Source organism: Dermochelys coriacea, chromosome 4 (genome assembly GCF_009764565.3).
Source record: "Dermochelys coriacea isolate rDerCor1 chromosome 4, rDerCor1.pri.v4, whole genome shotgun sequence".
Lineage (NCBI taxonomy): Eukaryota > Metazoa > Chordata > Testudines > Dermochelyidae > Dermochelys > Dermochelys coriacea.
Genome location: NC_050071.1, coordinates 53,657,227 through 53,680,419, shown reverse-complemented (window position 1 = coordinate 53,680,419; position 23,193 = coordinate 53,657,227). Strand labels below are relative to the sequence as shown.

General features: G+C 40.2%; 1 protein-coding gene across 3 annotated transcripts in view; it reads left to right on the top strand.

Moving 5' to 3' along the window:
- Positions 1–15,016, top strand: part of TBC1D9 (TBC1 domain family member 9) — an 83,447-nt gene extending 68,431 nt beyond the window's left edge. For all 3 annotated transcript variants that reach the window (XM_038398563.2, XM_043513226.1, XM_043513227.1), the window contains 4 exons: positions 7,217–7,303; positions 9,105–9,179; positions 9,308–9,408; positions 12,779–15,016. In XM_038398563.2, coding sequence (XP_038254491.1) covers positions 7,217–7,303; positions 9,105–9,179; positions 9,308–9,408; positions 12,779–13,492 — 977 coding nt within the window. In that variant the 3' untranslated portion in view covers positions 13,493–15,016. The remainder of the gene's footprint in view (positions 1–7,216; positions 7,304–9,104; positions 9,180–9,307; positions 9,409–12,778) is intronic.
- Positions 15,017–23,193: the final 8,177 nt, after the last annotated feature.

The window sequence follows — 23,193 nt, the reverse complement described above, 5'->3', positions numbered from 1 at the left end:
GGATAGAGCCCTTTTTAATGTCTTTAATCAAGTAAATACTAATGGAAACTGCGTGATCATGGGAGACTTTAAATTCCCAGATATAGACTGGAGGACCAGTGCTAGTAATAATAATAGGGCTCAGATTTTCCTAGATGCGATAGCTGATGGATTCCTTCATCAAGTAGTTGCTGAACCGACTAGAGGGGATGCCATTTTAGATTTAATTTTGGTGAGTAGCGAGGACCTCATAGAAGAAATGGTTGTAGGGGACAATCTTGGCTCAAGTGATCATGAGCTAATTCAGTTCAAACTAAATGGAAGGATTAACAAAAATAAATCTGCAACTAGGGTTTTTGATTTCAAAAGGGCTGACTTTCAAAAATTAAGGAAATTAGGGAAGTGGATTGGACTGAAGAACTTGTGGATCTAAAGGTAGAGGAGGCCTGGGATTACTTTAAATCAAAACTGCAGAAGCTATCGGAAGCCTGTATCCCAAGAAAGGGGAAAAAATTCATAGGAAGGAGTTGTAGACCAATCTGGATGAGCCAGCATCTTAGAGAGGTGATTATGAAGAAGCAGAAAGCATACAGGGAGTGGAAGATGGGAGGGATCAGCAAGGAAAGCTACCTAATTGAGGTCAGAAGATGTAGGGATAAAGTGAGAGAGGCTAAAAGTCGAGTAGAGTTGGACCTTGCAAAGGGAATTAAAACCAAAAGTAAAAGGTTCTATAGCCATATAAATAAGAAGAAAACTAAGAAAGAAGAAGTGGGGCCGCTTAACACTGAGGATGGAGTGGAGGTTAAAGATAATCTAGGCATGGCCCAATATCTAAACAAATACTTTGCCTCAGTCTTTAATAAGGCCAAAGAGGATCTTGGGGATAATGGTAGCATGACAAATGGGAAGGAGGATATAGAGGTAGATATTACCATATCAGAGGTAGAAGCGAAACTGAAACAGCTTAATGGGACTAAATCGGGGGACCCAGATAATCTTCATCCAAGAATATTAAAGGAATTGGCACCTGAAATTGCAAGCCCATTAGCAAGAATTTTTAATGAATCTGTAAACTCAGGAATAGTACCGAATGATTGGAGAATTGCTAATATAGTTCCTATTTTTAAGAAAGGAAAAAAAGTGATCCGGGTAACTACAGGCCAGTTAGTTTGACATCTGTAGTATGCAAGGTCCTGGAAAAAATTTTGAAGGAGAAATTAGTTAAGGACATTGAAGTCAATGGTAAATGGGACAAAATACAACATGGTTTTACAAAAGGTAGATCGTGCCAAACCAACCTAATCTCCTTTTTTGAAAAAGTACCAGATTTTTTAGATAAAGGAAATGCAGTGGATCTAATTTACCTAGATTTCAGTAAGGCATTTGATACCGTGCCACATGGGGAATTATTAGTTAAATTGGAGAAGATGGGGATCAATATGAACATCAAAAGGTGGATAAGGAATTGGTTAAAGGGGAGACTGCAACGGGTCCTACTGAAAGGCGAACTGTCAGGTTGGAGGGAGGTTACCAGTGGAGTTCCTCAGGGATCGGTTTTGGGACCAATCTTATTTAATCTTTTTATTACTGACCTCAGCACAAAAAGTGGGAGTGTGTTAATAAAGTTTGCAGATGATACAAAGCTGGGAGGTATTGCCAATTCGGAGAAGGATCGGGATATTATACAGGAGGATCTGGATGACCTTGTAAACTGGAGTAATAGTAATAAGATGAAATTTAATAGTGAGAAGTGTAAGGTTATGCATTTAAGGATTAATAACAAGAATTTTAGTTATAAGTTGGGGACGCATCAATTAGAAGTAACGGAGGAGGAAAAGGACCTTGGAGTATTGGTTGATCATAGGATGACTATGAGCTGCCAATGTGATATGGCTGTGAAAAAAGCTAATGCGGTTTTGGGATGCATCAGGAGAGGCATTTCCAGTAGGGATAAGGAGGTTTTAGTACCGTTATACAAGGCACTGGTGAGACCTCACCTAGAATACTGTGTGCAGTTCTGGTCTCCCATGTTTAAAAAGGATGAATTCAAACTGGAGCAGGTACAGAGAAGGGCTACTAGGATGATCCGAGGAATGGAAAACTTGTCTTATGAAAGGAGACTTAAGGAGCTTGGCTTGTTTAGCCTAACTAAAAGAAGGTTGAGGGGAGATATGATTGCTCTCTATAAATATATCTGAAGGATAAATATAGGAGAGGGAGAGGAATTATTTAAGCTCAGCACCAATGTGGACACAAGAACAAATGGGTATAAACTGGCCACCAGGAAGTTTAGACTTGAAATCAGATGAAGGTTTTTAACCATCAGAGGAGTGAAGTTTTGGAATAACCTTCCAAGGGAAGCAGTGGGGGCAAAAGATCTATCTGGTTTTAAGATTCTACTTGATAAGTTTATGGAGGAGATGGTATGATGGGATAATGGGAGTTTGGTAAGTAATTGATCTTTAAATATTCAGGGTAAATAGGCCAAATCCCCTGAGATGGGATATTAAATGGATGGGATCTGATTTACTATAGAAAATTCTTTCCTGGGTATCTGGCTGGTGAATCTTGCCCATGTGCTCAGGGTTTAGCTGATTGCCATATTTGGGGTCGGGAAGGAATTTTCCTCCAGGGCAGATTGGAGAGGCCCTGGAGGTTTTTTGCCTTCCTCTGTAGCATGGGGCATGGTTGATTGGAGGGAGGCTTCTCTGCTCCTTGAAGTTTTGAACCATGATTTAAGGACTTCAATAGCTCAGACATGGGTGAGGTTTTTCATAGGAGTGGGTAGGTGAGGTTCTGTGGCCTGCGCTGTGCAGGAGGTCGGACTAGATGATCAGAATGGTCCCTTCTGACCTTAGTATCTATGAATCTATGAAGAGGGACAAAAATGATTAAAGATCTAGAAAACATGATCTATGAGGGAAGATTGAAAAAATTGGGGTTGTTTTAGTCTGTAAAAGAGAAGACTGAGAGGGGGCAGGATAACTGTTTTCAAGTATATAAAAGGTTGTACAAGGAGGAGGAAGAAAAATTGTTTTTCTTAAGTTCTGAGGATAGGACAAGAAGCAATGGGCTTAAATTGCAGCAAGGGAGGTTTAGGTTGGACATTAGGAAAAAAATTGCTAACCGTCAGGATGGTTAAGCACTGGAATAAATTGCCTAGGGAGGTTGTGGAATCTCCACCATCGGAGATTAAGAGCAGGTTAGACAAACACCTGTCAGGAATGGTCTAGATAATACTTAGTCCTGCCACAAGTGCAGGAGACCGAATTAGATGACATCTCAAGGTTCCTTCCAGTTCTAATTCTATGTTTAGAGTAAGAAAAGTTTAGGGATGGAAGGCCAAGTAAGGCTCTAAGAAAATACAGGAAAGTCTAAATAAACAGCTGTTTACTAGTCAGGAGCACAGTTGCCAACTTTCACGTGGTAAATAAGCACCCCGACGGTCACAATAAGCCAAAAAGTCAAGCTAATCCCATTTCAAAACAAGCCAGTCCCTAAGAACCCCAACACTCTGTGACTAGATCCCCTCTGGCATGTAGTCTGGGACTGTGGTGGGCCCACTGTGCACCCCTGACTCTCTTCCCCCCTCCCCCTTGCTCCTGCTTGCCCCCTCTTTACTCCTGCTTGCTGGGAGCCGATCAAAAAAAAAAAAGCTACAAGCCAAAAACGAGCCAACAAGCAACTCACAAGCCGATTAAGCCAAAAACAAGCCCAATTTCTGTGGGTTTTTTTGTTTTGTTTTGTTTTGTGGGTTTGTCATGTCTGGTCAGGAGGGGTGGGAGGAGAGGTGAATCCTTTTAAGAAGATAGAGCACTATACCCAGTTGAGCCATCTCTTGGAGTTGTAAGCGACACCAGTTTAGGTGCATCAGTAGCGTGAATGTAAGTCTAAAAGAATTTGTGGGTGTGGGAGTCAAACTTGCATATCTCAATTTTCCTAATAGATTCATAGATTCTAAGGTCGGAAGGGACCATTATGATCATCTAGTCTGACCTCCTGCACAATGCAGGCCACAGAATCTCACCCACCCACTCCTACAAAAAACCTCACCTATGTCTGAGCTATTGAAGTTCTCAAATCGTGGTTTAAAGACTTCAAGGAGCAGAGAAGCCTCCCTCAAGGTGACCTGTGCCCCATGCTACAGAGGAAGGCGAAAAACCTCCAGGGCCTCTCCAATGTGCCCTGGAGGAAAATTCCTTCCCAACCCCAAATATGGCAATCAGCTAAACCCTGAGCATATGGGCAAGATTCACCAGCCAGATACTACAGAAAATTCTTTCCTGGTTAACTTGGATCCCACCCATCTAATATCCCATCTCACGGCATTAGGCCTGTTTACCATGAATATTTAAAGATCAATTAATTACCAAAATCACATTATCCCATTATACCATCTCCTCCATAAATTTATCGAGCTTAATCTTAAAGCCAGATAGGTCTTTTGCCCCCACTGCTTCCCTTAAAAGGCTATTCCAAAACTTCACTCCTCTGATGGTTAGAAACCTTGGTCTAATTTCAAGTCTAAACTTCCTGGTGGACAGTTTATATCCATTTGTTCTTGTGTCCACATTGGTACTGAGCTTAAATAATTCCTCTCCCTCTCCTGTATTTATTCCTCTGATATATTTATAGAGAGCAATCCTATCTCCCCTCAGTCTTCTTTTAGTTAGGCTAAACAAGCCAAGCTCCTTGAGTCTCCTTTCATAGACAAGTTTTCCGTTCCTCGGATCATCCTAGTAGCCCTTCTCTGTACCTGCTCCAGTTTGAATTCATCCTTTTTAAACATGGGAGGCCACAACTGCACACAGTATTCCAGGTGAGGTCTCACTAGAACCTTGTATAAGGGACTAAAACCTCCTTATCCCTACTGGAAATACCTCTCCTCATGCATTCCAAAACCGTATTAGCTTTTTTCACAGCCACATCACATTGGCAGCTCGTAGTCATCCTATGATCAACCAATACTCCAAGGTCCTTTTCCTCCTCCGTTACTTCTAATTGATGCGTCCCCAGCTTATAACTAAAATTCTTGTATTAATCCCTAAAGGCATAACCTTACACTTCTCACTATTAAATTTCATCCTATTACTATAACTCCAGTTTACAAGGTCATCCAGATCCTCCTGTATGATATCCCGATCCTTCTCTGAATTGGCAATACCTCCCAGCTTTGTATCATCTGCAAACTTTATTAGCACGCTCCCACTTTTTGTGCTGAGGTCAGTAATAAAAAGATTAAATAAGATTGGTCCTAAAACTGATCCCTGAGGAACTCCACTAGTAACCTCCCTCCAGCCTGACATTTCACCTTTCAGTAGGACCCATTGTAGTCTCCCCTTTAACCAATTCCTTATCCAACTTTCGATGTTCATATTGATCCCCATCTTTTCTAATTAACTAATAATTCCCCATGTGGCACAGTATCAAACGCCTTACTGAAATCTAGGTAAATTGGATCCACTGCGTTTCCTGTGTCTAAAAAAATCTGTTACTTTCTCAAAAAAGGAGATCAGGTTGGTTTGACACGGTTTTACAAAAGGTAGATCATGTTGTATTTTGTCCCATTTACCATTGACTTCAATGTCCTTAACTAATTTCTCCTTCAAAATTTTTTCCAGGACCTTGCATACTACAGATGTCAAACTAACAGGCCTGTAGTTACCCGGATCACTTTTTTTTTCCTTTTTTAAAAATAGGGACTATATTAGCAATTCTCCAATCACACGGTACAACTCCTGAGTTTACAGATTCATTAAAAATTCTTGCTAATGGGCTTGCAATTCCAGGTGCCAATTCCTTTAATATTCTTGGATGAAGATTATCTGGGCCCCCCAATTTAGTACCATTAAGCTGTTTCAGTTTCGCTTCTACCTCAGATATGGTAATATCTACCTCCATATCCTCACTCCCATTTGTCATGCTACCATTATCCCTAAGATCTCTAGCCTTATTAAAGACTGAGGCAAAGTATTTGTTTAGATATTGGGCCATGCCTAGATTATCCTTAACCTCCACTCCATCCTCAGTGTTTAGCGGTCCCATTTCTTCTTTCTTTTGTTTTCTTCTTATTTATATGGCTATAGAACCTTTTACTATTGGTTTTAATTCCCTTTGCAAGGTCCAACTCTACTTGACTTTTAGCTTGTCTCATTTTATCCCTACATGTTCTGACCTCAATAAGGTAGCTTTCCTTGCCAGGCCCAAACTAAGGACAGGCAGTCTGGCTCAGTGCGAGTAACATGTATCCACTGAAGAGAGGGGACTGCCCTCTATCCAAGTGATGAACTCATAGGTGTCTTATTCCTCATTAAGTTACTTAGCTCATATCCCAACTGCTCTAGAGTTGAGAAGCTCAATTACACATGCACACAAGCCAAACCTTTGATGCAGAAATAGTTTCAGATGCACAATACAAGTTAGGATATTCAGTGCCTCTCTATTAATGAGCAAAGCATTCACTTTTTCTCCCAGGAAGAACTTATTAGAACAAAAGATGGAATCCCTTAAACACAACAGAACTGCCACAGTGCTACTCTGCAATAGTGACTAGAAAGGTGGGGTTGGGTGCAAGGAATCCATACCACTGAGAGTCACAGAGTAGTGTTTTGTAATAGCTCTCTCATGACAGCTATGTAGTGCAGGAAGGGGAGGGGCAAAGATCCATTACTCTGAATCAATGGCCCAAATCCCCCATGGGGGCAGGGAGCCACAGCAGCCACTTATACCACTTATGGGCTGAAGTACCTGTTCAGAGAAACTGCTTTGCACCCTAAAGAAGCAGACAATTCCTTTCCCTAAGACCACAGGGATCTCCTGTGTAAGACCCATTTACTTGCACTTTGCACAGCAGACCAGTGCTTTGACTTTGAGGGTACATAGGTTGGAAATGTCCTAGTGACTCAGGCCAATGATGCATTTCGTGCATGTCTCTCCCAGTGAGTGACCAGTACCAGAATCTTCAGAAGAAGGTACAAGAAATCCATTTAGTGGACAATTATGAAATCATCTGCCCACAGAAGTAGCTTCTTCCTAACCACATCAGGTAGTGGTTGGTTTCTCTCTGAAACATGAGGGGTTATTTGCTTTTCTTACTATTCTATCTAAGTGTGATTAGCCTCATTATGTGGTACTATGCTTCTAAAATGTGAAACTCTACATTGACACAAATCTACTTTGTTTTTCTAATTAAACAATGCAGTAATTTCTCTCTCTCTCTCTCTCTCTCAACACACAGATCCATCTCCTGAGCAAGAAGAGCCAGACTCTGCTTTTGAAGCAACTCAGTACTTTTTTGAAGACATCACGCCAGAGTATGCACATGGTAGGTGACTTTTCTCTGCAAGAGCATTATCTTGTCTTTTCAGTATTCAAGACCCTAAATACTTGTTAACACTAGTAACCTTACTTTTAAATGACTACTTTCTCATTGGATTAAAATGAAGAAATAAAATATTTTATGCAAAAAGAAATGTATATGACTAGTGTTTTGTTTTTCTGTGATATCTGTGAAGATGTCTGTGTTTTCAATAAGGCTTCCCTTCGATGCTGTAATGAAGAATTACTCTTGAGGTAAAGCCATCAATGTGGTGCTGGTAGTCACAAGTTCAGCATGTATGACTTTGTGAAGGATCAAAATTAGTATGTTAAGATGTGAAGAGAGTAGAATCTTGTTTAAATGTGTTGATGCATGTGGACAGTACCCTGAGAGAGTGAGAGGCTATCTGGCTATAAGGTATAATCTCTCCATGGTGTGCAGAGCCTTCACAAGGGCTGACTGGGGATAGACGTGAGCATAGTGCCCGTGCATCCCCTGTGTGTTGTGGAAGGGGTCTCGCTGCCAGCCTGCAGATCTTGTTTATTTGGTTCCAGTGGCTTCAGCACCCAATGCGATTGGAAGAGTGGGGCTGAAGATGGAACAGCAGCTGCAGAAATTAGGGTCTCTGAAATTTCATAACATAGAATGCATTCTTTAATCTGCATGTGTGCCATATTTTAAAGATTAAACCATTTTGGCAGTGTTTTAATGGGTCTTGAGATGCTTTGAGTGGACATTTCAGTGAAGTCAATAGGAGCTGACTTAGACCAATGCTGAGACCTTTTAAAAGTTCATCCTTTGTTGCTATTAAATTTTAGATCCTTCTGTCTAAAAAAACAGCTTATAAAATGGCTGGAAGTCGAAGCTAGACCAATTCAGACCAGAAATAAGGCGTACATTTTTATCAATGAGAGCAATTAACCACTGGAATAATTCATCTAGGGTTGTGGTGGATACTGTATCACTGACCATTTTTAAATCAAGATGGGATGTTTTTCTAACAGATGTGCCCTTGGAATTATTTTGGGGAAGTCCTGTGTCTTGTGTTACACAAGAGTTCAGATTAGGTGATCACAATGGTCCCTTTTGGCCTTGGAATCCATGAAATATCACGTGTATCCCTGTACAGAGATTGGATGAAGAGAGAAGCTACAATAAGAAACCTCTAAAATCTATTTAAAATATATTTTTAATATATTATAATACAACAACTTCTGAAGCTTGCTGTGTCCCCCATTAGGAAGCGGGGAAATCTCTCCTTTCCAGTGGTTTAAAGCTCTTGGTTCCAACCCTGAAGTGCCTGTCACTGTCTGAGGATTGAATATTGCCGCTCATGCACATTGGGCAAAGAAGAAAACATTTTTTTCTGAAGGTTGTTTGAAACTATAGCTGATGATTGACTGGAATATTAGAAGTGGTCTCCTGGGATATCGCTTAGTGGACAGAGTGCATGAGAAGCAATTAGATGTACATTATAAATTCAGGTTATCATATGGCTATCACTGTAAGCAGATGGTGGTGATATTTATTTGGTAGAATCCTTAATCATGGCCCTGGGCATTGTATTGTACACAAAGATGGTTCTTGTACATGTCTTTATTTTATTAATTACATGGAAGTTGTAAGCAAATGTAAAAATAAGCAAAAAATTGGTCATAATTTAGTCCTATTGTTCTTGACTGTGTCTTTTCATAAATGTAAAACTTCGCTTATTCTACTTTGTTTTGCTCTGTAAACATGAATACAGTTCACATGCGTATCTGAATCTACAATAAATCTCTCGTTTTGTAAATATTTTTTTCAATAGTTGTTGGCCTTGACAGCAGGAACAAACGAGGGGCAGACGATGGGTTTGTTACAGTGAGCCTGAAACCAGACAAAGGTACATATTTTCTCTGTATATTTTACTGCTTGAAAGATTAATTCTTTTGAAGAAAGAAAAAATGCTAATGCAGGACCTCATGATGGACTTTGTCTTCCTCTTTTTCTGACCAATTTCACTGACATTAGGTAAGAAAAACTCACAAGAAAATCAAAACTACCTGAGAATATGGAGTCAAGAGAATAAATCCAAAGCAAAGAATGCAAAGGATTTACCCAAACTGAATCAGGTAAATTCTGTTGACATTTGGTTATTTTTCATAAACACTAGAATTTTGGTCACATGCCAAAATGAATATATAGTAGATTGAGCAAATGTTAGTATTCAAATTGCAGGTTCATATGACAACTTGATTTAAAAATATTGCAAGTATTAGAATAGCTATTTTGGGGTGAGGAATGGTGGGAACGAAGGGTGCAGGTTGGTGATATTGAATATCAGGCCATCCAAACTTCTGTTACAAGATAAAAATAAAAGGTATGTCATTCATGTATGTCTGTGGAATTTTTTTAAAAAAGATCCTTTGGAAGGAGAGTACCAATCCCAGAAATTCAAAAATAATGATCCCCTGTGTTCTATTGACAAATTCTTGTGAGGGGAAAAACTGTTTGACTGTTTCATTCCTTAGACCCACCAAAGTTAGAGATTGTAAAGACTATGGCCTGGTCTGAACTAGAAAATTAAGTTATCTGTGTCGCTCAGGTATATGAAAAATCCCCACCGAGTGGTGCAGTTAAGGTGACCAAATCCCCAGTGTACCCAGCACTAGGTCTACGAAAGAGGTGGATTACCTACACCAATGGGCGAACCCCTCTCATCACCGCAGATAGTGTCTACACTTAAGCGCTACAGGGCACAGTTGCAGCTGTGCCGCTGTAGTGTTTCACATGTAGACATAGCCTTGTCGGGCAGCTATTCCTTTCACAAGTGGGCAGTGAAGGATTATTCCCTACAGTAAATTGTCCTGTATTTTGTCCAATACATCTTTAATTATTTAAAGAGATGAGACTTCTGCCACTTCCACTGGGAGAGGATTCCACAGTCTAAAGGTATGTCTACAGTGCAGCTGGGAGCGCGCTTCCCCGTGCGGATAGACAGACACACGCTATCTCTGATTGAGCTAGTGTGCTAAAATAGCCGTGTGGCCTCAGCAGCACAGGCAGTGACTTGGGCTACCCAAGTACAAGCCTGCCCAACTCCTTGGGTACAGATTCACCTAGCCACCACCCCTGCGACTGCATACATGCTGCTGCTGTTAGCAGACTAGCTCAAGCAGAGCTAGCGCATGTCTGTCTACCCACAGTGGGAAGCATGCTCCCAGCTGCAGTGCGCACACACTCATATAGCCTAAACAATTCTTTTCATCCCATTAATTCTAGTTATTCCCTCTTCAGACTTATGCAATATATTTCTTCCATATCTGATTACTTTGTTTTAAAGACTGAAACTCCACTGTTTATCTGGATTACCATTTTCAATCAATAGGGAAGATGGATTTAAATTTCAAATCAAAGTGATTAAAATCACCAATTTAAATCATGATTTAACCAGCAAGCAGGAAACCTGGTATTTTTTTTTTTTTAGTTATTTTCCTAAAGAAAACATGATTCTCATTGGTTGGTAACTATTAAAATATGTTGATTTGCAATTAAATATGGTCTTTACACTAAATTTGGTGCTTCCTTTTGCTAACCAGAAGAATATTCTATATCCATACATATTTATTTAAGCACTTATGTGGCCTAACACACTGTTACCCTGGATTTGAGGGGTGTGTGTACCCCAGAATGTGATCAAGCCAACTGCAATCATATTATGTGCATTCAGCCACCATGAATTAATAAAATAGAACACTACATAGTTAAGGTTTAATTGGAAAGCAGGTTTTTAGAGGCAAGGTCAAAACTAGCTTGCAATTTCTGCTAAAATGGGAGGAGGGGAAAATCAAGTCAACAAGTGAGGCTGAAAACCTTGGTGGATGGAAGACCTTGAGTCAGAACACCTTTGATATAGAAGTTTATTAAAAGTTAGGAAAAGTAATGATTTTAGTAGGGGTCATTATGACCTATGTGTTTTGTAGAAGTTATAAAAGACTAGCTAATATGGTGTATTTTGGAACAGTCCTCTGAAGTCATTTTTCATAACACCTTTCCTCCCCAGCGGGTGAGCAACTGGCCACTGCATACCTATTGTTAATTACTCAATACTGTTCCAGATTTTAGGTAAATATCTGGGATGTTCTAAACCTATTGTTATGTTTGTGTGTGCTTAAATCTCATAAACTGCAGTTTTAGATAGAGCACACTTACTTGCATTAATCATTTATCAGACAGAATTGCTGTGTTCCCCTTGATTTATTCCTGATACCACATGGAGTGAAACAGTTAAGTTACCCCTGCTGTGGGTTCTGAAAACCGTGGGTAAACAACACATTTAAATCAGATGCTTAATTTTTACTTTTTTTATGTTACAAAATGGTGAATGATGCTTTTCTTATTTACTAGATGGTTAATTTTTTACTCATGAGTTATGTCAAGCTGCATTTGGATGGAAATTGGAATTGAATTAAAAATGCCCTAAAACAGCATTTTAAAATTGTTTGTTAAACCAGTTAGTTTTAAATGCAAAAGCATGTTTTGATAAACTTACTTTTTCATCCTTATGCATCCACTATATTTAAGATAGTTTTCATTAATTAATGAAAACAAAGTTTTATCTCTAGTTAGTGATTGAACTGAAGTTTCTGGTCACAATGTCCTTTAAGATTTTTAGAACTAGTACATCTCGTCCTCTCACACCTTGGTTTTTATTTATAGATTGGTAAAGGGAAAACAAGCTTTTCTTTTCCAACTCAGAATCAATTTCTAAACTTCCAATGGACTAGACATTGAATTGAACTACTTGAATAAATTTAAATGGAAGAAAATACTCTCTCTGCATCTGCCGAAGAGGCTACCGCTCTCAAAACTGGTTTAGCACTTCAGCAAATTCTAGTTCCAGGTGGTTAGGCAAGGACTTCCACCAGCTCAGTGGTTTGAATATTTTTAAAAAGAAAAATGTATTTAATTTTAATTTAAAAACAAATTTAAATTTAAAAAAGTTTTTTTTAATTAATATTTATAATTATTGATTTTTAGCCACCCTGACACTCAATGGTGCCTGGTCCTCCTCTACACCTTTATGTTGTTGGGAGTCCTGTAGGACAAATGCTCCATTTTTAATTCTCCTTTATGGCTTGGTGAGAGCTAAGATTGGTGCCACTATTCTTCTGATCAGAAGGGTAATGCTGAATGAGCAACCAGAAGCACTGACTCTCCTCCACTGTTGCCTGAGCAGGGGAAACTGTACTAGCTTGGGAGGTGGAGAATAATTCAATCCAGCAATTTGATGGAAATGTCTTGGAGAAATACATAATTTTCTTGAATACTAGAAAATATTCTAAAATATCTAGACTACTTCTAACTTTTAGTTCATCATATGAATTACTTGATCCCCAGTGTGTCACACACATTTTCTTTAAACTGATTTATACCCAAATCTCAAAGACTATATGTGCTGCCATTCCTTTAATTAAAATTAATTTTATCCTCTACGCTTAGGGGCAATTTATTGAACTGTGCAAGACAATGTACAACATGTTCAGTGAAGACCCCAATGAACAAGATCTATACCATGCCACTGCTGCTGTGACAAGTTTGCTTTTGGAGATTGGTGAAGTTGGTAAGCTCTTCACTGTTCAGCCCACAAAAATTACAGACAGTAGCAGTAACAACTGCAGCAAAGCTATTCAGAGCATGTTGTTTCAGAAGAAGGAGGGGAGCCAGCAGTATGATTTTGACCAGCGTGAATCCTTCGCTAATGAGGAGGAGACAGTTTGCACTGATAACGCGTTGAGTGCACAGATGGAAGACATTAAGCTTGAAGACTCTTCTCCCAGGGACAATGGAGCTTGTTCTTCCATGCTTATTTCTGATGATGATACTAAAGATGACAGCTCCATGTCCTCCTATTCAGTACTGAGTGCAGGCTCGCATGAGGAGGAAAAGCTCCAATGTGAGGACATAGGTGAAGATACGGTTTTGGTGCAAAGCAGCCACAACACTTCTCTGCCCAGAAGCACTAGCATTGATAGAGATTGGGCCATCACCTTTGAGCAATTTTTAGCCTCGCTCTTGACTGAACCAGCGCTGGTGAGGTACTTCGACAAGCCTGCGTCCATGATGGCTAGAATTACTAATGCAAAGAACATACGGATGATGGGCAAGCCAATAACTTCCACAAGTGACTATGAGATCTCTACTATGTCGGGATGAAAGGACAGTCGGGGGTCTCGTATTTTAAATTTTTTTTTTACGTATTTATTAGTACCTGACACAGGTCCTGGTATTTTAAAACATGGTAGTTTTCACTAAAGTGAAAATGGTGGGGTGCAGATGTAACTTCCCTGAATTGTAATCACTTTTTGTGAGAAACGTTACAAGAATGCACCTTTTACTCAACATACAGAAAAAATACAGTTGTCAGTGATGTGTGAATTATTAACCCTGCTGTCAGTGTAAAAATGGTAAAGATTAGTTCTCAATTTGTAACTCTAAATGGAATGACAGATATTTGTGTATGTTTTTAAAACAGACCTATCAAAAAGGCCTGATTCTTGACAAGAAACGGGAGCTCTCTAAAATGTAAAGGGGACACCCAATCTGTATAACACCTGAAAGAAAAGTAAATGCCATGCAGCATCCCTGGGGGATGTCTGTCTGTTTTTCTTTTAAGAGGCTAATGGTTTTAATGAGTGCTTTGATTTTGTGTTTTTAAATATATAAAAGACATCCTCCAGAGAGATTTCCTGGGACCTGCCTTTCTTTGCTTAAGGAAGTTACAGACAGGTTTCTCAACAGATTGGGAGTATCCCTTTTTTAAAGTGGAAAAGATCTTTTTAAACATTAAGTATAAAAGTACTTTAAGTATAAAAGTACTTCTATAGCTGGATCTGCAGCGTAGCTAATATTATTCAGCTCGCAAAACTAACCTTTACCACTAACCTAATAATATATTCTCAGTAGTGTAAGAAACGAAAAACCTGTATTGCCTATGTCTTCATTTACAGCACTGGAAAGTAGAGATAATGTAAACTGAAAAAAATCTGCAAAATAATGTAACTGAATGTTTTAAAGTCTGAGAACACTGTCACTCTATATAATATGAATAATTATCCTGTATCAATTTACTGACTATGTTAAAATGAAAGCTGGAGCACCTGCACTTTGAATCCTTGCTTCTTTTATACAAAGATTCAAGATTTTTTTTTATGTTGTTCGATGTTTTCTAATTCGCAATTATTTAGTTCAGGATCATTTTTATTTGCCATCTTCAAAATATTTTCACCAGAAAACTGTTGGATTTCTTTTATACCACTGTACGTTATGTCCATATAACTGTTTCCATATTTTGTTACCAAAGCTGCTGTTTAATTTTTTTTGTTTTAAAAGAATCATTTTAAAAACTGTCAGATGTGATCTTTAACCACAGATAGGATATATGTGAACAAATGAAACAAAGAATTTGGTTCCTTTTTAAACTATTAAACCTATGCTAAATGAGAAATTAGGTGATTGTATTTTATTACACAGTTCTGCAGTGGAAATTCTGTGAAGCAAATGACTTGGGATCTCCAACTATTGATTTCAGAACACAAAATGTCAATTGTTTCAGGACTTTATTTTTTTCAATATTTGTGTGTTTGTAACAGGAATATGCTCAGATGTAACAATCTTTCAGCGGAAGTTTCTCACATTGCAGAATTTCATTAAACATTTTCCCTGTTGTGTTTAAATTTAGAAAGCTAGAATTATTGTTTTGATTTTAAAAAACCTGATTGATTTTACAGACGTGATTTTTTTTTTGCTGTATATTTCTAAGGCACAAGTTGATATGCACTCTTCTTCTATTTAAATTACAAAAATGAAGATTTTTTTTTTTAAAGGTACAGATAAGCTGAGGTGCCTGTCTACAAAGTCAGAATGTTAGCAGAGCAGGTATGCAGAAGCGCTGTGAAATAGGCATTAATGTATTGTGAAAAAGGCAGCCCTGACAATTCTGGAAGGGTGGCCCTGTTGGGTTCCGGGAAGTATGCGCAAGCCCACCCACAGCTGAACGATTCTCCCCCAGCCTATGGAGAGGGTCCACTGAGCCCAGGACACAAGTTTTGGCGGACAACAGACAAACCAACAAGGACAGGTGTGAGGGTCAAAAATAAGGAACCTGAAAGGGACACTGAACAGAGAACCCTAGAAAGCGCCCACTGCTCCTTGAAGGTGTTGAGGGAGCCAGTGGACACCGCCCAGAGGAACTCTGCCCAGATAAGTGAGCGGAGACTGGAATGGAAATAGGCCCCACAGTCGCAGAGGACCCACACAGCCAACATCCTCTCCCTGGTGTTAGAAATGGCCACTTTGGCCATCTCTAAGAGGAAGCTGAAGAGGAGGTCCCGTGACGTTGTGGGGCCACAGATGGGGTGTCCATGTATAATGTAGGGGGAGAAGTGCAGCCAAAAACACAGAAGGAGGTCCAGGAGGAGCCAGCATTGGGTCTGCAATCTGGTGCACTCAAGGTAGGCGTGCACCAGGGTCTCCCTCAAGACACAAAAGAGACAGGCGTGGGGAACAGGAGAAGCTGCACCAGATATGCCTGTGCTCATGGCTCCATGGAGGAGCCCTGGAAGGGTGTTCCTATTGGGTGCTGGGAAGTGGGCAGGCATAAGCCCACTCACAGCCTGGGGAGGAGCTACTGAGCCCAGAACTCAACTAAAGTCAGGGGACAATGAAGGGTGGGGGAAAGGAACAGGTGTGAGGGGTCACAGGGCCAAAACTAGGGAACCAGAAGGGGACACTGAGCAGAGAACCCCAGACAGCACCCACTGCTCCTCAAAAGCATCCAAGGAGCCAGAGGACCTCTGCCAGGATGAGTGAACGGATGAAAGAATGAAAACAGGTCCCACAATCGCAGGCCTCCCCACCTCAGCCAACTTCCTCTCCCTAATGTTAAAAACGGCCACTTGGGCCATGGCAAGGAGGAGGTTGATGAGGTGGTCCCGTGACTTCGTGGGGCCACAGATTGGGTTTGCATATATAGAAAAGTGGAGCCAAAACCGTAATGAGGTTCTGGAGGAGCCAGAAGAGGGGCTGCAACCTGGCACACTATAGACAGACGTGCGTCAGGGTCTCCCGCACACCACATCAGGAACAGGATAAACTGCACCAGGTACATGCCCATGCTCATGGCTCGGTGAAGGAGCCCTGGAACGGTGGTTGAAGGCAGGTATATCAGCCTTAGATGGTTAAAGCCCTTTTTCCTGTGACCTGAAAGAGGTTCTCAGGTTAATTATGGACACCTGAGTCTAATTAAGAGCAGTCTGCGACCTTTCAGAAACCTTTTCCAATGGGAGAGAAAAGAGAAGAGGGCAGAGAAGCAAGCTGCAGAAAGGTTGTATGCAGTGAGGAGGGGGAAAGGCTACTCCTACATAATGAACTGTTTTTCCCTATAAGAGGAAATTTTGTGTTTGTTTTTTTGAGGGGGAAGGGGCCTTGGTTTCCTGTGTAACTGGGCCAAGAGTGGGTTAGAGAGGTTGGCTGGTAGTTGGCATAAGATGTAGCTGACTCCAGTTAGGGTGACCAGATGAAACTGACAGAATATTGGGACACATGGGAGAAGCAAAGCAAAAAAACCAAAAGCGTCCGGAGCGGAGTTGCTGAAGTGCAAACCCCCTCCCCCCCAATATCGGGACAAATGGCTTCCCCAACCGTGCATCAGTTGGGACGCGGGACAAAGAACTAAAAATCGGGACAGTCCCAATTTTATCGGGACATTTGGTCACCCTAACTCCAGGTAACTACTCCTCCCAGAGGCTGCTGGAAGTGAGAGAAATCTGGGGTTTACATAAACCAGACCCACTTCATTCCACAGAGAGTGGACAGGCAACACCTAAGAAGAAAGATGTTGCAGGAGTGCTAAGGGGATAAAAATAGCTCCAGAAAGGGGCATGAGTGGATGCAATCACTTCATGGAAAAAGGCACTGAGGTTGGGGAGAGTTGGGCATGGACTGGGTTTGCCTTACTTGGAAGCCACCTAGTGTGAAGTTTCTGTTGGTGATGTCCCTCAGTAAGCTGGTAAGAGAGCTGCAGGCAGAGGTGGTTCATTTGCATAGCATATGGGAGTGCAAGGACTTCATTGACAGGATGCACCTGGAAACATCTGGGATGGAGGATGCTTGCTGACCACAGATGATTACAGCAGCTCAGGAGGAGGAAGGCAAACCAGTGGCTCTATGGGGGGGACAAGGGAGAGTCAGGCTGCTGGCCACCTCAAAAAGTAGACAATGTCCCACACCTTAGCCAGTTCCCATTTGTCAAGCTGAAGAACCAGTATGCTGTATTGGCAACAGGACGTGAGGAACAGATCTCAATAACTGAGGAGGTGCCACCTGTCTCCAAAGCTGAGAAGCTCATGGCCACTGCATCCAAGAAGAGGAGGCATAGGGTGCTGCTGGTTGGGGACTCCCTTCTCGGGGACAGCAACATCCAGGTGCCAACCTGACTATCTCTCAAGAGGTGTGCTGCCTGCCTAGAGCCTGTGTTCAGAATGTTACGGAAAGAAGCTGAGGATCATTCATCTCTCTGACTACATCCATATGGGCATGGATGATCTACATGGGCAGGTATGACACTGAGCTCTTTAAGAGTTACTACAGGGCTCTAGGAGTGAACAGGAAGGACCTGGGGTGCAAGTTGTACTTGTCCATCCTCCCAGTAAGGGCCCAGCCAGGGACAGTGCATCCTGGAGATGCATGCATGGCTGTGCAAATGGTGTCAATGGGATGGCTTTGACTTCCTTGACATGGGATGCTGCTCTGGGAAGAAGGTCTGCTGGAAAGAGATGGGGTCCACCTGATCAAGAAAGGGAGTCACACAATGACTTGTGAACCTTGTGGGAGACTTTTAAACTAGGTTCAAAGGGGGCAGGTGACAAATGCCCTCAGGTAAGCCACCCCCCCCCCCCAAAGACAACCTTACAGAGGGCTAGATGTTGCAGCGGGGAGTGGGACTATGGAAAATTACAGTAGTGACATAGGAATAAGAAGGAAATTGGTGGTGGAATCTGCTCAGCATCTTGGATGGTTATATACAAATGCAATGAAGTTCAAGAGGAACTGAAAGGATTAGTACATAAACTAAAAAGAAAAGGAGTACTTGTGGCACCTTAGACACTAACAAATTTATTAGAGCATAAGCTTTTGTGAGCTACAGCTCACTTCATCGGATGCATTTGGTGGAAAAAGCATAAAGAAACTAAATTATGACTTAATTGGCATCACAGAGACTTGGTGGGTTAAGTCTCGTGACTGCAATATTGGTGAAGAACATTATAGGAATGCGTCCGATGAAGTGAGCTGTAGCTCATGAAAGCTTATGCTCAAATAAATTTCTTAGTCTCTAAGGTGCTACAAGTATTCCTTTTCTTTTTGCGAATACAGACTAACACGGGTGCTACTCTGAAACAGTTCAAGGACTGGCAGTATAAGAAGGAAAGAAGTGCTTCATTATACATGAATATATATATACACTTTAGTTATAATCTAGAAGGCGGTGAGAGGCAGACAAGTGAAAAGTCTCCGGGCAAAGATTATGGCGGATGACAACATGGTAGGGGTCTACTATAAACTACCAAATCAGGAAGAGTAGGTGCATGAGGCTTTCTGGAACAAGTAACAGAAATATCCAACACAGAAGATCTTGTATTAATGAGGGGCCTTACCCACATATCTGCTGGAAAAGGATTACACCAAAATACACAGTTTCCAGTAACTTCTGGGAAAGTATTGGGGACAATTTTTTGTTTCAGAAAGTGGAAGTAGTAACTAGGGTGACAGCCATTTTTTTAGATTTGCTTTTGACTAACAGGGAAGAATGGGTAGCGAATCTGAAGGTGGAAGGCAATTTGGGTGAAAGTGATCATGAAATGATGACTTCATTATTCTAAGGAGAGAGCAGCAGAATAAGCACAGTGGACTTCAAAAAGCAAACTTTCGAAAATTAAGAGAACTAGTAGATAAGGTCCCATGGAAAGCAAATCTAAGGGGGGAAAAAGGAGTTCAGAAGAACTGGCAGTCTCTGAAGGAGACAACATTAAAGATACGACTGCAAACTATCCCAGGGTGAAGGAAAGATAGGAAGAATAGCAAGAGGCCAATATGGCTCCATCAGGAGCTCTTTAATAACCTGAAAATCAAAAAGGAATCCTTTGAAAAGTGCAAATAAGGACTAACTGCTGAGAAGTACAAAAGAATAACACAAGCATGTAGAGACAAAATCCGAAAGGTTAAGCTACAAAATGAGTTACACCTCACAATGGACATAAAAGGCAATAAGTAGAGAGTCTTTAAATACATTAGGAACAAGAGAGAGACCATGAAAAGTTAGGTCATCTACTTAGCAGGAAAAGAGAACTAATAAGTGATGACATCAAAAAGACTGAAGATATCTGAGCCATTAGGATTATCTTTGAAAAGTTATGGGAGACAGGAGAGATGCTAGAGGACTAGAAAATGGCACTATATTTGCCTATCTATAAAAAGGAAAATAAGGACAACCTGGAGAACTACAAACCAGGCAGCTTAACTTCAGTACCTGAAAAGGTAATGGAGTAAATTAAGTAATCAATTTGCAAACACCTAGAAAGTAATCAAGTGATAAGCCACAGTCATCATGGAATTGACAAGAACAAATCATATCAAATCAACCTAATATCTTTCTTTGACAAGGTAGCAAGCCTTGTGGATAGGTGGGAAGCGGTAGATATGGTATATGTGTACTGTAGTAAGGCTTTTGATAATTCTTCTGCTCTACTCTGCACTAATTAGGCCTCAAGTAGAGTATTCTGTCCAGTTCTGGGCACCACATTTCAGGAAAAATGTGGAAAAACTGGAGAAAGTCAAGAGAAGAGCAACAAAATGATTAAAGCTCTAGAAAACATGAGGGAAGATTGAAAAAAAAATGGGTTTGTTTAGTCTGGAGAAGAGAAGACTCAGAGGGGATATAACAGTTTTCAAGTGCGTTAAAGGTTGTTACAAGGAGGAGGGAGAAAAATTGTTGTTGTTAACCTCTGAGACTAGGACAAGAAGCAATGGTCTTAAATTATAACAACAGTGGTTTAGGTTGGACATTAGGAAAAACTTCCTAACTGTCAGGGTAGTTAAGCACTGGAATAAACTGCCTAGGGAGGTTATGATATCTCCATCATTGGAGATTTTTAAGAGCAGGTTAGACAAACACCTGTCAGGGAGGGTCTAGATAATGCTTAGTCCTACCATGAATACAGGGGGCTGACCTACATGACCTCTTGAGGTCCCTTCCAGTCCTATGATTCTGTTTTGCTTCAGTCTTCACTAAAAAGATTAGGTGTGACTAGATACTCAACACAATTAATATTAACAGCAAGGGAGAAAGGATGTAAGCCAAACTAGGGAAAGACCAGGTTAAGGAATATTAGATAAGTCAGATATATTCAGGTTAGCAAAGCATTATGAAATTCATCCTAAGGTACTTAAAGAACTAGCTGAAGCAATCTTGGAACCATTAGCAATTATTTTTGACAACTCTTAGATTTTACGTTTGCCCTTCTCAAGTTCTCTGGGACCTCAGCCATCCTCTTTCTTCAAAAAGGGGAACAGAGGATCAGGGGAAGTATCGACCAGTCACCCTACTTCAATACCTGGAATTATACTGGAATGAATTAATCAATTTTTAAGCACTTGAAAGATAATAAAGTAATAAGGAATAGGCAGCATAATTCGTCAAGAACAAATTATGCCGAACAAACCTAATTTCCTTCTCTGAGAGGGTTACTGATCTAGTAGATAAAGGGGAAGCAGTAGAGGTGATAGATCTTGCTTTTTAGTAAGGCTTTTGATACAATCCTACATGATATTCTCATAACAAACTAGGGAAATGTAGTCTAGATGAAATTACTATAAATTGGGTGCACAACTGGTTGAATGACTATATTCTAAGAATAGTTATTAATAGCTCACTGTCAAACTGGGATGGTGGATCTAGTGGGATCCCACTGTGGTCAGTCCTGGGTCTGGTCCTAATCAATGTTTTCATTAATGACTTGGAAAATGGAGTAAAGAGCATGCTTATAAAATTTGCATATGATAAACTGGAAGGGATTGCAAGCACTTTGGAGGACAGAGTAGATCTCAAAATGACCTTGACAAATTAGAGAATTTGTCTAAAATTGATAAGATGAAATTCAATAAAGATAAGTGCAATTAGTACTTCACTTAAAAAGGAAAAATCACATGCACAGGACAAAATGGGGAATAACTAGCTTGGTGGTGATAGTGCTGAAAAAGATCTGGGGGTTATAGATCCCAAATTGAATATGGCCAGTTAACAATGGATGCAGTTGCAAAAAAGGCTAATATTAATATTATTAATAGGACTGTCATATGTAAGGCATGAAAGGTAACTGTCCCACTCTACTTGCTATTGGTGAGGCCTTAGCTGGAGTACTGTGTCCAATTTGAGGTGCCATGCTCTAGGAAAGAAGTGGACAAATTGGAGAGTAACAAAAATGATAAAATATTTAGAAAAACCTGACCTAAAAGGCAAGGTTAAAAAAAACTTGGCATGTTTTAGTCTTGAGAAAAGAAGACTGAGGGAGGACCTCATAAGTCTTCAAATATGCTAAGGGCTGTTATAATGAGGACCAATTAAATTGGTCTCCATGTCTACTGAAGATAGGACAAGAAGCAATGGGATTAATCTGCAGCAAGGGAGATTTAAGTTAGCCATTAGGAAAAACTAACTATAAGGTTTCAGAGTAGCAGCCGTGTTAGTCTGTATCTGCAAAAAGAAAAGGAGGACTTGTGGCACCTTAGAGACTAACAAATTTATTTGAGCATAAGCTTTTGTGAGCTACAGCCCACTTTATCAGATGCATTCAGTGGAGATCATTTCAATCTCTATAAGGGTAGTTAAGCTCTACAACAGATTCCAATGGAGGTTGTGGAATCCCCATCATTGGAGGTATTTAAGAACAGGTTAGGCTTACTTAGTTCTGTGTCAGTGCAGGGGACTGGGCTGATGACTTCTTAAGGACCCTTCTGGCCCTACATTTTTGTTGTTCTATGAGCTGTGGACTTGCCTGAGAGGTAAGAGAGCTTATAGGGAAATTGGACTAAAGACTTTGATTGTAGATGATGATAAACTGATATAACTAGGGCTGTCGGTTAATCGCAGTTAACTCACGTGATTAACTCAAAAAATTAATTGTGATTAAAACTTTAATCATGATTAATTTCAGTTTTAATCGCCCTGTTAAACAATAGAATACCAATTGATATTTATTAAATATTTTTGAATGTTTTTCTACGTTTTTAAATATATTGATTTCAATTACAACACAGAATACAAAGTGTACAGTGCTCACTTTATATTTTTATTACAAATATTTGCACTGTAAAAGTGAAACAAAAGAAATAGCATTTTTCAATTCACTTCAGACAGGTACTGTACTGCAATCTCTTTATCGTGAAAGTGAAACTTAAAAATATAGATTTTTTTTCGTTACATAACTGAACTCAAAAACAAAATAATGTAAAACTTCAGAGCCTACAGGTCCACTCAGTCCTATTTCTTGTTCAGCCAATCACTATGAGAAACAAGTTTGTTTACATTTACAGGAGATAATGCTCCCCGCTGCTTATTTACAATGTCACCTGAAAGTGAGCAGAGATGTTTGGATGGCACTTTTGTAGTCGGCACTGCAAGATATTTACGTGCCAGATATGCTAACATTCGTATGCCGTTTATGCTCCCATACTGATGATGCTCATTAAAAAAAAAAAAGTGTTAATTACTTAATGACTGAACTCCTTGGGGGAGAATTGTATGTCCCCTACTCTGTTTTACCTGCATTCTGCCACATACTTCATGTTACAGCAGTCTCAGA